Source organism: Eublepharis macularius, chromosome 1, assembly GCF_028583425.1.
Source record: "Eublepharis macularius isolate TG4126 chromosome 1, MPM_Emac_v1.0, whole genome shotgun sequence".
Classification (NCBI taxonomy): Eukaryota; Metazoa; Chordata; class Lepidosauria; order Squamata; family Eublepharidae; genus Eublepharis; species Eublepharis macularius.
This window is the reverse complement of record NC_072790.1, coordinates 171591924-171605092: the sequence shown is the minus strand read 5'-3', so window position 1 is coordinate 171605092 and position 13169 is coordinate 171591924. Positions and strand designations below refer to the sequence as shown.

The window sequence follows — 13169 nt, the reverse complement described above, 5'->3', positions numbered from 1 at the left end:
GTAATTTTAGCCTTTGGACTTAATGGTCTTGTGGGCACTCTTCTTGCAAATACAAAGCTACAGCATGCTATTTTGGGGGGATCTGCTGAGCCCATGTACAGAGGCCCAGGTCTTCTATACCAAAGTCTAGCTCTAACAATACCACTCAACCAAAAGTCAAATCAAGCATATGTCCTAATATATGTGTGGGGACTAAGATATGGAGACCATGACATCCTGAGCTACACCATATTATAAAATATTCACACCTCTTCCACATGTGAGTATATGTGTACAATCTGTGAGTGCAATCTGCTGACTTAAATTACTGTGACTCACCTTCTTCATTTTTGGTGCCATCAAATTTACAAACACCATCGGCACTTCCTGGCACAAATTTTCATAACAGGCAAGAATACCCTGAGAATTAAAATTAATATTTAATATTTTAAATAATTTTAAAATGTTAAAATATGACTGTGTACAAGAGTAAGTCATTTGAAGAACAATGAAGAATAGGGCTACAGATGAATTGCTCAGTGAGATATTAATATAAAATGTTATTTATTATTTATTTACTTCATTTACATTCCACTGTACTCTCCAATGGGGACCCAAAGTGACTTACATGGTTCTTCTCTCCTCCATTTATCCTCACAACAACCCTGTGAGGTAGGTTAAACTGAGCGTGTGGGACTGGCTCAAGGTCAGCCAGTAAGCTTCCAAGACAGAGTTTGCATCTGAACCTTGATTTCCCCAATCCTAGTCTACTAACTTAGTCCTAGTTATACTAACCTATACTAACCACTGAATTTGTGTAGATGTGTGTGTACATAATACGCACACACATAATATAAGACAGTTTGTTTTCATTAATAGGGAATCAAAATTGAAGATTCTTCCCCAACAGACAGAAAGTTGAAATTTGAAACTTGCACAGTCCAAGACAGCATGCTTATTAGAAGCTCTGCGGGTTTTTTAAAACTCATTTAAAACTAGTTACATAAAACTGAACTCATAATTGAGGTGAATACTTCACTTCGGTGGAATGAAGTATAAGATGAAATGTTGAGCTGTGTGAATGCTATCATCCCTTCACACATTCAGTGTTGCACTGGTGTGAGGGGTGGGGGGGATTACATGGGGAGGGGGAAATTTGCAGCTGCACCAAGGAATGGATCTATGCTTGCAGAATGCAAGCTATGCTTGCTAGCAACAGCTAGTTGCTGATTTAGAAACTGATTTAGAAATAAATTCTAGAACGTAACCGTAGTATTTTGCAGCAAAAGGATGATGAATGTTGCTGCAAACTTATCACAATAATCTGCAATATTCACCTCATGTATTTCACACAGAAGATGAACCAAGGAAAAAGCAAGAATCCCTAGTTAACCTATGGTATTTCATACCTATTTCACCAAAAGCTGCCTGAGCACACTAAACAATACCTTGTTGCTTAAGTTCACTATTCACAGCAGGCACACAATAAGCCCTATACCATCAAAACGGCCAATGAATCTACTTCATCAGATGGAGGCTGGGAAGGCAGACATGTAACTAAACCTCTGGATATGTCTAATCATATAAATAAGCTTACCTTTTTGTCTGTTCAAAATAAGAGTTAAAACTACAGTCAATGAACAATCTCTTAGCAAAGCTAGTGGAATAAAGTTTAAATTGTCACATACAGAAATATGTTAACATGATACTACTATCTAGGCAAAGGCTTGCATTCTTTTTTTAATCAATAGTTAGTTTACATACCTCCAAACATAATTTGTTTGTTTTAACTTCATTTTCAATTTTAACTATCCTCTTTGCCTGTTCTGGAACATCGAGCCGCATCTTTATCATACATTTTGTTTCTCGGACAATCTCTAAAATTTTCGGGTCAAAATTAACCAGGAGTTTTCCAGTTTCAGGATGACGTACCAGAAGTGTTACTTGCAATGCTGCAATTAAATGCAGAGAATTCAAGTGCAAAATACTATTTTTTCTGTTTTTCTGCAAAAACTATTCAAAGTCAAGGTGTCAAGACAAAGATACTGTTTAGTACTATATGTTGTGGATCAAATGACTTACCATATTGTAGCTGTGAAATTTCCTTCATCCAAGCTGTGTGATAAAGTACCTCAAATTCCACCAGCACATATGAAATTTTATTGTACAATCGAACAACTGCTTTACCTTCTGGACTTGCCAAGATATCTGAATTTTTCTGTTAAAATATTTGGAGTCAATTATATACATATTTAAAAGGTAAATAGGCTAGGAGACTGCATAATAGGATTTATTTCTAAAAGCCTTTAAGATTACACAGTTGTTGATAATGTACATTATTGCTTCTTCATTTTAATTACAGACAGTGCTCTATATCAGTTTTTCTAGGCATGGACTCAAAGTCCTGCGGTACAGTGGGATAAAGCCCCAACTTTGTCTATTGTTTATTTTCTAGCAGATGCCACAGATGAATAGATGCTGCACATGGGGCTCAACCTTGTACTCACATAACATTTCTTTGCATCCTGGTGAAAGGCACAAAAGTAGCTATTTTATGATAACTTTAATGATGAACCAACAAAAAGAGCAATGTGCTATAATCAAAGAAGCAAAGCATACCTTGCCCTACCAATAACTTTGCCTCCTCCCCAAACTTTCTAAAAATATAAGCAACCCACTATCTGGGATGAAAAATATCATCAGTCGAAATATTCATGAACAATACACCACTTCCAGGAACTTCCAAATGTTACTTTATACTTCTTAAAATTGTGGGTGACATAAGATATCAGTATCATTTGATAAAGTTTAGAAAAAACTCATTGAGATTGTTCAGTTAAACTGAGTTTCTCCAGCAAAGACAGTGTCTGGCTTCTTAGGCTTTTTTGGACACCTGAAAGAATTCTAAAGTAAGTGTGCTATATGCACCTCTATGCACCTTAACATCTTATTGTATGCTTGACACTAGTAAAGTGGGATATTGCTTTCATAACAGGCAAATAGCACCACCTACAGCCTCTTCCATATAACTTCACTCCAATACTAATCTCTAGAAGATTTGGGAATACGTGACAAGAACCAGTATTCTTGCCAATGAGTCATATTTTTAAAGAAATAATTTTTCAGCATTTAATAAATCTGTCTCTTTCAGAAAAGATGATGACAAACTTACATAAAAATAGTCGATTGGCTCATTTATGCGCCTGAAGAGCTGTCTCACCCACAATATCTTCCCAGCTACTGGGGGCATATTTCGAGCCAGAGGAGGATCATCTTTTTGAATCTGATAAAGCTACGGTAAAGGAAACATGAGTTTAAAACATACCTTCTAGCAACACTTTGTTTAAATGTTGTACCTCTCTAAGCATTTAGAATTGAACAAGACTGCGGTGTCAGGGCTTGCCACAGATGCCACTGGGCTGGGCGCTGGCGTGCCTGGCTCCAACTTCAGGGGGTGTCAGGGATACTGCAGGACCCTGCTCTGTGGAAGGAGGGGCAGTATACCTCACCCTGGTTCCCTCTCAGTCCACTCGTTGGCCTGCTCAACCTGTCCCTGTCACCACTCTTACTCTCCTCCTTCGTCAACTTTCCTCGTCGCCTCCTCGCACTCTCTCGCTTTCTCCACTCCTCCTCCACTCCATCACTCCTACACAACCCACCACACCCTGTGGGTGGACTTCCCTTATATCCTGCCCCTCGTCCCAGGCTCTACCTGCCAGGCCACAACCCTTTTGCCTTCCAGCATTGGCCTGGGCTGCCTTAAGCAGTTGCACCTGGGGTAGCTAGTTTGGCTGCATTGGACAGCTACAGCTGTGCTTTCTTGGCTGGCTGCCAAGCTTCCTCTGTTCTGAGCTTCCAGCAGCCTCAGCTGATCTCTATTACTCCCTTCCTCCCTGTTTGCAGCTTGGGGCATGGCCCTGTGCTGCTTCTGCTGTCCTGCTGGTAAGGTAGCTGTCGGGCTGGCTGCCCCTATTTCTTGTAGTTTCTCCCTCTGCCCTGGCCCCCTCCTGGCTATCCTTACTTCCCCTATCAGGGCCTTTAGACTCCCACTGGAGGGTGGGGCTGGCTAGCTTCCACCTGCTCCTTCTGATCCTCTAGGGCTTTGGAGCTGCTCCACCTTCCTGTGGCTGGGTTGCCTCTTTCTCCCCTAGGGCTTGGGCAGGGGCTTCCAGTACCTCTACCCCCTTGTTGGCACTCTGGACAGGTGTAGGTGCCTGTTGCCCTTTGGGTTGGGGTTGGGTGGCGTACCCCGGGCTGGTGCCTCCCTCTGGCTCCCTTTTCCCTTCCCTTTCTGCTGGCTGGAGCTGCACCCCCTCCCAGGGGCTTCTTGCGCATGGCGCTGGCATCCCATAAGCTTTCAGATAGGGGGGCTGGGGCAAGTCCGGGGTGCTTGGGGTGCTCAACCCCAGATACACCCCCTCCTTTGGCGCAGGCATCAGGTCAGCGGGGTCTGGTTCGAAAAGCCTGGACATGAAGTCTACGTCCAGGTGATTCATCCCCCGGCGGTACTTGATAGAGACCCGGTATGGGAGCAAGGAAAGGTACCACTGTAGGATGCAGGGGGTGGGGTCTTTCATGCGGTGCATCCACTGTAATGGCGCATGGTCTGTCACCAACATGAAGGGGTTGTTGGCCAAATAATATTGTAGGGCCCCCATAGCCCACTTGACTGCCAGCGCTTCCCATTCCACCATTGCATGTTTCTGTTCGGCCGGCTGCAGCTTCCGGTTCAGAAACAAGATTGGGACCTCTGTTCCATCCCATTGTTGCGTCAGGACAGCTCCAAGGCCTGAGGCCGAAGCATCGGTCATCAGGATGAAGGGGCGTTCAAAGTCCAGATTCCAGAGGGTGGTGTTGTTGGAGAGGATGGTATGCAAGTTGCGGAAGGCGGCCTCCGCTCCGGAGTCCACTCAAGGTGGTTGGGTGCCCCTTTCTTCAGGCAGTCTGTCAGCGCGGCCGAATGGGCTGCAAAACGGGGAATGAAGCACTCATAGTACCCTAAGAGTCCCAAGATTTGCCTCAGCTGCTGCTTGGTCTGGGGTTGGGGTACTTCCCCTATGGAAGTTGGACCTGGCCCCCTCCCACCACGAAGCCAAGGTACTAGAGCTCCTGGAATCCCAAGTGACTCTTCTTGGGGTTGGCCTTGAGTCCGGCTTCCTGGAGCGCCGTGAGGACCTTCTCTAGGTGCTGCAGGTGGGTGGGCCAGTCGGAGCTGAAGAAAATGATGTCATCAATGTAGGCCATCGCAAACTCCCTACAGCCCCCCAGGACCTGATCGACCAATCACTGAAAGATGGTTGCTGCCCCATGGAGGCCGAAGGGCATACGGCAGAACTGAAAGAGGCCCCAGGGAGTGGTGAAGGCCATTTTCTCCCTATCTTCAGGGTGGACTGGCACCTGCCAGTAGCCCTTTGTCAAGTCCAGGGCCAACAGGTATCAGGCCGACCCCAGCTGGCCTACCAATACATCGGCTCGAGGCATTGGGTAGGCATTGAACTTGGCTACGCAGTTTAGCTCCCTATAGTTGACACAGAAGCGGGTCGACCCATCCAGCTTTGGTACTAGGACTATGGGGCTCCGCCACTCACTTCTGGAGGGTTCGATTACTCCCATCTGCAGCATCTCATCCGTCTCCCAATCTACAGCTGCCCATTCCTTCCAGGGAATGGGCCGCCAAGTCACCCATGCCACCTGTCCCTATTCCATGGGTATGGCATGGTGGACCAAGCTCGTGGTTCTAGGCCACTGTGAGAAGACCCCTGGTACCCACTCCCACAGGGCTTGTAACTGGGTCTGCTGCGTTGGGTCCAGCTGAGGTCCCATTCTGGGGCGCCTCGGACTCCGGCGCCTCTGTGATACACGGCAGTTTGCTCGTTGGTAGTTCCAGAGGATCCTCAGCCAGCTGACATTTTCTGTTGGGGTGCTCATGCCACCTCTTTAACAGATTCACATGGAGTGTCTTCCTCTGATGCTGGCGGGGGCTGCACTGGATCTCATAGGTGGTGGGGCCCAGCACCTTCATCACCTCATAAGGGCCTTGCCAGGGATCCCTCTCCTCCCTGGGGAAGACAGTATGAAGAACAAGGACCTTCTCCTGCAGCTGGAAGGTTCTCAGCTGCGTACCCCGGTCATACACAGCCTTCTGTTGTGCCTGGGCGTGGGTTAGCCACTGGCTGGCTTCGGCTTGGGACTGCTGCACCTGCTCCCACAGCTGGCACACATACTCTCAGACAGGTGGGGCTGGGTTGCTGGCTCAGGGACCCCTTTGCTCTGCTAAGTATGAGAGCAGCCCTTGTGGCTTGCGCCTATGCAGCAGTTCAAATGGGCTGAAACTTGTTGAGGCTTGTGGGGTCTCCTGTAGGGCAAACATCAGGGGGTCAATATACAGGTCCCACTGGTGGGGCTTGTTGTGCACCATTTTCTTCAGGGCCTCCTTGACCATTTGGTTCAGGCACTTGGCCAACCCGTCTGTCTGGGGATGGTAGGCGGAGGTTAATACCTGTCGGATCCCCGAGTTCTGGCAGAGTTGTCACATGGCAGTTGTGTGGAAGGGTCCTCCCCAATCAGTAACAATTTTGGTCGGCAGTCCCACCGTCACGAATAATTTGGACAACGCCCATAGCATCCCTGGGGTCTGCGTGGTCTTTAATGGGATGACCTCTGGAAACCACATGTTGTAGTCCACAATCACCAGGGCAAAACGGAAGCCCTGGGGCATGCATGGCAGCGGGCCTGTGAAGTACATGGCAATCCTCTGGAAGGGGGTCTCTATCACGGACAGTGGGGTGAGAGGAGCCCTTTGCGGATGCCGCACTGCCACCTGCTGGCAGGTGGGACATGAGCGGCAGTGGGCCTTCACATTTGTGTTCACGGAGGGCCAAAAGAATCACTCAAGGATTTTAGTCAGCGTCTGATGCTGTCCCAGGTGCCCTGCCCATATATGATCATGGGCTAGGCAAAGGACCTCCTCTAAGTAGGAAGCCAGCACTAGCAATTGGCAGTTCTTACCTTAGCCATTTGGGGCACAAGCCATGCGGACCCATACCTCTCCTTGCTTCTCAATGCAGGGGACCCGCTGGACTCTCTGCTTATCATGCACCTGCCCGTCTTCCAGTGCAGCAGTTTCCCACAAGCGCTATAAGGAATCATCCATCTCCTGGGCAGTGCGGAATGCACAGTCCGTTGGGGGTACCACTGGGACTTCAGCCTGGGGTTCTGCCGCTGGCCCTGCACTGGGCCCATCGCCTGGGTCATCTTCCCCTTCTTCCTGCAGGGCTGCCGCCATTGGCAGGGTCGCCATCCCCCTCAATGCTTCTCAGAGCAACCGTGCCTACTCCGGTGCATCCCGTCCCAGAAACATAGGGTGAGGCAGGTGAGCTACCTTGGCAACCTCCATGCGGTGCAATGTCCCAAGGTACTCCACCGTGATCTAGACTAGAGGCCACTGCTGGGCATACCTCGACACACATGCCACCGGGGTCCAGTGGTGCACCTTCAAGTCCGGAGGGAGGAGGTGGGCACGGATCATTGAGAGGGAGCTTCCCGAGTCCAATAGTGCCTGCAGTTTCTGACGGTGAACCTTCACGGGGGCACACAGTCCCGGTGTTCCCTCAAAGGCTTTGTCAACCGGCCAGAAGATCTCCTATTCCAATGCACAATCCGCTGGCGAGCTGTCCCTTGGTGGCAGGGCCTGCCCCCACCACTTGACCTCGTGCGCCAACTCCATCTGTGCTTCTTGGTGCAAGGCTGTCAGCTTCATACATAGTTCCTTCAGGCGCTCCTCCAGCCACCGCCCAAACTGCGCCTGGTCAATTCTGCTGGGACACGCCCTTTCCATCCATATCTGCGGGAGATCGAAACTCCCTGTATGGGCCACCACTTTGTCAGGGCTCACCTCAGACACTGCTGGGCGGGGTGCCGGCATGCCTGGCTCCAACTTCAGGAGGTGTCAGGGATACTGCAGGACCCTGTTCTATGGAGGGAGGGGCGGTATACCTCACCCTGGCTCCCTCTCAGTCCACTTGCTGCTCAACCTGTCCCTATTACCACTCTTATTCTCCTCCATCTCCTCCATCGTCAACTTTTCTTGTCACCTCCTCGCACTCTCTCGCTTTCTCCACTCCTCCTCCACTCCATCACTCCTATACAACCCACCACACCCTGTGGGTGGACTTCCCTTATATCCTGCCCCTCGTCCCAGGCTCCACCTGCCAGGCCACACCCCGCTTTTGCCTTCCAGCATTGGCCTGGGCTGCCTCAAGCAGTTGCACCTAGGGTAGCTAGTTTGGCTGCATTGGACAGCTACAGCTGTGCTTTCTTGGCTGGCTGCCAAGCTTCCTCTGTTCTGAGCTTCCAGCAGCCTCAGCTGATCTCTATTACTCCCTTCCTCCCTGTTTGCAGCTTGGGGCATGGCCCTGTGCTGCTTCTGCTGTCCTGCTGATAAGGTAGCTGTCTGGCTGGCTGAGGGCTGGCTGCCCCTATTTCTTGTAGTTTCTCCATCTGCCCTGCCCCCCCAGCTGTCCTTACTTCCCCTATCAGGGCCCTTAGACTCCCACTGGAGGGTGGGGCTGGCTGGCTTCCACCTGCTGATCCTCTAGGGCTTTGGAGCTGCTCTACCTTCCTGTGGCTGGGTTGCCTCTTTCTCCCCTAGGGCTTGGGCAGGGGCTTCCAGTACCTCTACACTCTTGTTGGCACTATGGACAGGTGTGGGTGCCTGTTGCCCTTTGGGGTGGGGTTGGGTGGCGTACCCCGGGCTGGTGCTTCCCTCTGGCTCCCTTTCCCCTTCCCTTTCTGCTGGCTGGAGCTGCACCCCCTCCCAGGGGCTTCCTGCACCTGCCGCTGGCGCCTCATCAGCTTTCAGGTAGAGGGGCTGGGGCAAATCAAGGGTGCTTGGGATGCTCAACCCTGGACATGTGGTTATTAAACTGCAGATGGTGTTCTAAGAGTAAGCTTATTAGTTGCAAATGGATAAGGCACACAATTTTTCATAACAGAATGAAAGGAAGGGAAAATATCTGAAGCCCTGAATTAGAGCTAGCTGACATGATAATAACTACATGCAACATTAGAGATACTACATAATCCCATCTTTCTGTTTCCAAATTAGAGATAGCTTAAAAACATGCAGAATTCCTGTCTGGGATCTGAGGATCAGCCCTTGGACTTACCAGGAGGAGGGGACAGGAGACAATTGGGGGACAGCCATCCATCCACCCCAATGAGTACCCAGGACCAGAACAGACCAACAACTGAAAGGGGGAAGGAGGCATCCCAGCCACAGGAGGGCAGAGAAGCACCCAAGCCATCCCAGCCACAGGAGGGCAGAGAAGCACCCAAGCCTCAGAGAGTCAGGTGAGGCAGGTGGAAGCCAGCTAGCCCCACCCTCCGGTGGGAGGCCAAGGGGCCAGGCAGGGAAAGTGAGGACCCCCAGGGGGGAGTAGACCTGAGGGAGGAGGCACAGGAAGCAAGGGCAGTCAGCCAGCAGCCATACCAGTCAGGGAGGAGAGGCAGCCAAAGCAGCACAGAGCCATGCCCCAGCCTGCAGGCTAGAAGGCAGTAGACTGGTCCAGGTGAAGCTGGGAGCAAAACAACCCCAGGTGGAGCTGCCTGAGGCACTCTACAGGAAAAGCTTGGCAGTCAGCCAAGAAAGCATAGGTGTGCCTGCCCCAAGCAGCCAGCTTAGTAGAGAAAGCTTGTGAGCCAGCCAAGGCGGAACAGGTGTGACTGCCCAGGACAGCCTGCAGAGCAAACCCAGGTGCAGCTTCCTAAGTCAGCCAAGGCTGTGGCTAGAGTGCAGGAGGGGGTATGGCTGACAGGTGGAGCAAGGAATTGGTGAAGGGATAAAAGGGAAGTCCACCCACAGGGTGTGGTGGGTTGTGGAGGAGTTTAGGAGAGAGAGTGAGAGCATGAGAGAGCAGAGGAGAGGAGGTGGAGGAAAGAAGAGGAAGAGGAAGTCCGGAGGAGGGAAGAGGCCAGCTGTCATGGAAGGCAGCTGGGACTCCGTCAGGTTGAGCGGGCCTGCAAGAGGATTGAGAGGGTGCAAGGGTGAGGTATACCCCCTCCTTCCACAGAGCGGGAGCCCGCATAATCCCTGATGGTGCCCCTGGTCCAAAGTCAGATATGCTGGTGCCTCACCGGGCGACATCCAAGGCAGAACCTGACAATTCCATTTATTTTCTTCTCTGATGGGTCTGCTATTCTGTTTTACTATCTTCTAAACTTTTCTTTAAATGTAGTTGTATTCTTCACTAGAATGTCTATTGAAGTTTTAAAACTTTTAAAAGAATGCTCCTCAGCCTCAAGGATGAAGTGGGGAAAAGCAGAAAATAGCAATGGAGATCTTCTCTCTGCAGCAACACAAAGAGAACTGAGGGAATAGTGCCCCTCCTTCTGGTCATGTAACGTTTTTGGCAGGAAAGTGCCAAAGGGAGGAGGGGCACTCCTACTTTTCTAGAAAGTTCTGGAAATTTTCTGTGCGGCTGGCCTGAGTGTGTGCAGTCCCAATGTATGCCAGCACAGAAGCCACAAAGATGAATGATAAAATTAGCTTTATGAATATAAACAGAACTTTTTCACTTCTCTTACTATATTAACACTGCAATCCTAACCAGAGTTAGTCCAATGGGCTTAGATTGTAGTAACTCTGCTTAGGATTGCATTGCAAGTATTTTAAACCATTTTAGGGTTGTCAACCAACTAATTTTTTTTATTGTCAGTCTGACTTTTATCCAATTTGTCAGTTAATAAATAAATAAATCTGTGTATTCTCAAACCACAATATTTTTGAGATAGTAAAAGAAGGGTAAAACAACGTGTACTTTAAACAAAACACACCACATATTTTCTTTTTCTTTTTTTTATAACATAAGTTTTATTAAGTTTTCAAAAAAAAAGATACAAAAAAACACAAGAGAACTTTTTTGCCTCAGATTTGTGTACAAGATAATCCATTATATGATCAATATTTCAGAAAAAATTGCAATATAGACACCAATCCGTAGAAAAGGAAACTGAATAACCACACACACCCTTCTTTCTCTCTTTATATAGTACACAGTCCATTTAAATCTCTCCAAGCACTTTAACCCACCTATTCCGTTTCCTTTCTCATTTCTAACAATTATTTATATTTTAAGTGAGCATCATCTTAAGGCACATTTCAATCCCTTAATTCTTGAGCCCAGGGTATTAAATCCTTAGTCTTTCCAGAAATAAAACAGAGAGGAGAAAAGGGGGGAGGGAAAACAGAAATAGAAGTGAACATCATTACATTCTATTATTAGTCCCATTATTTGTATATGTCATTAAATTAAATCTTTTCTTAAATGAGAGAAGTATACAATAAAGTTTTTATAACAGCCTACCATTGATCTTTAATATATCAAATCTCAAGCCATCTAAGATTTACTACTTGTATTTTCATTATATAAAGGCAGAAGAAAAGCAAAGCAAATATATAGGCAGACTTAGCTTAACCTATAATTTAAATTTAAAAATTAACACACTTATAAGGTTCCCTCTAGTTCCCTAGTGTTTCCCCTGTTAAACCTACCAGCTATCTTATATAAAAATCATTCCATCCCCTTATTTAAAGGATCCTCTTATCCCTCCCTCTAAGAACCCTTCTAGCCCACTCCCTCTAATCCAGTTGTCAGATCCCCAGGATCATGATTTAAGTTCCATCTTTTTTTCTTCTTCTTCTTCCTTCTCCCTCTAAAATAATGTTGCAACTCTTTCTTTCCAACAATCAACCATAAACGGCTCTTCTTGCCTTCCAAACATTTTTGCAAGATGTCGATGGGTACATTACTATGTCTCTGATTGTCTTTCTTCCTCTTTGTGATGTATTTCTTAGTTGAAGTGCGTTGTTTTGCTTCATACAGAGGTGGTACACTAGATCTCTTCCTCACAGCTTTCTGTCCACACACTTCCCCCTTCTTCTCCAGTTTTTGTACTTTCACAGAAAGAGACTGGTTTTCTGTTTGCTTTTGTTGTCGTTTCTTCTCCAATTTTCTTTCAAATAAATCTATCCCATCAAGGTTTTCTTCTAATTTGGCATCTATCACTTTGTCTTTATCTGATTTGAATTCAAGTGTCTCGTCTGCTTTTCTTAATACGTCATTCAACAGCTTAGAGATTTGCTGCAACTTTGAAAATATTTCTTGAGGGAGCGCCATTTTAATCACTCACTTTCAGATAGTCACCAAAGATCTCTGAAAACAGGTAAAAAGCTACTTTGTTCTTGCTGTTTATAATTCAGAAGATTTTTGCTACCCAGCTCTCTCCCAGAAAAACACTTTTTGCAATCACTCTTCGATAACATTCCTCTGGGTCATAAAATGGCCGTTTCTCTGGAGGATAATGAAACCCCCCTCCTCAAGATGAATAGCCCTCATAAAGCCATAAACAATTCTCTTACTGGAGAGATGTCAAGTAGAATCACTCTTTTTCGGTCCTTCAGTTGTCTTTACTTATTTATCTTGTCAGGAATCTTCGCTTTATTTTTGTTTATTCAAAGTCCCGGAGTTCGCAGTTTGAGAGCCATAGAGCTTCTTCCGCGGTCCTTGCCTTGAGCCGGTGAGGGAGCTACACAGGGGGTTGCCAGTCCCGTTGAGCTCTTCCACCTTGCTCTGGCCTACCCCCCCTCTCCGTGGGGGGATTTGGGGGCCCGAATCGTCGAGTCCCAAGGAGTCGGGAAGATCACAGCACTGGGCTCATAACTCAGCTGCCGAGATGGCACCGCGCCATTCCGGAAGTCTGGCCATCATATTTTCTTTTTTAATATATACAAAGCTATATGATGCTTTTTCTGCCATAAAGGCCCTTCATCATAACAGTAAAACACCATTTAAAAATAAATGTGTTATTTAGCCTCACCTATTAAAATTTGCCCTTGCTGACTAAAATTAGACTCTGCTAAACAAATCAGCTATAGCTTCCGTTGATTAGCCTAAACCAAATAAAGTAGGCAGTGTTTCCTTACTGTATATAACAGAATACCTTTTTAGTGGCCTCAAGTTCTGCAACATAATGCTGAAGAATACATCCAATAGTACGTGCTATTTCATGTTGGAGACATGGTATGTTCAGCTTCTGAAACCTAAATATAAGACCATATTTAGAAGCAGAATGTGCTCCTGTAAGTTGAGAAAGTTATACTCCAAACTGAAATGAATGAATTCTATTTAGAA

At 47.3% G+C, this 13169-nt stretch overlaps 1 protein-coding gene across 1 annotated transcript in view; it reads right to left on the bottom strand.

Moving 5' to 3' along the window:
- DNAH8 (dynein axonemal heavy chain 8) overlaps positions 1 to 13169 on the bottom strand; it is a 406563-nt gene that overhangs the window by 329747 nt on the left and 63647 nt on the right. The window contains exons 11-15 of the mRNA XM_054978191.1: positions 12979 to 13078; positions 3152 to 3271; positions 2062 to 2197; positions 1744 to 1931; positions 319 to 399 (exon numbers count right to left, since the gene is read on the bottom strand). Coding sequence (XP_054834166.1) covers positions 319 to 399; positions 1744 to 1931; positions 2062 to 2197; positions 3152 to 3271; positions 12979 to 13078 — 625 coding nt within the window. The remainder of the gene's footprint in view (positions 1 to 318; positions 400 to 1743; positions 1932 to 2061; positions 2198 to 3151; positions 3272 to 12978; positions 13079 to 13169) is intronic.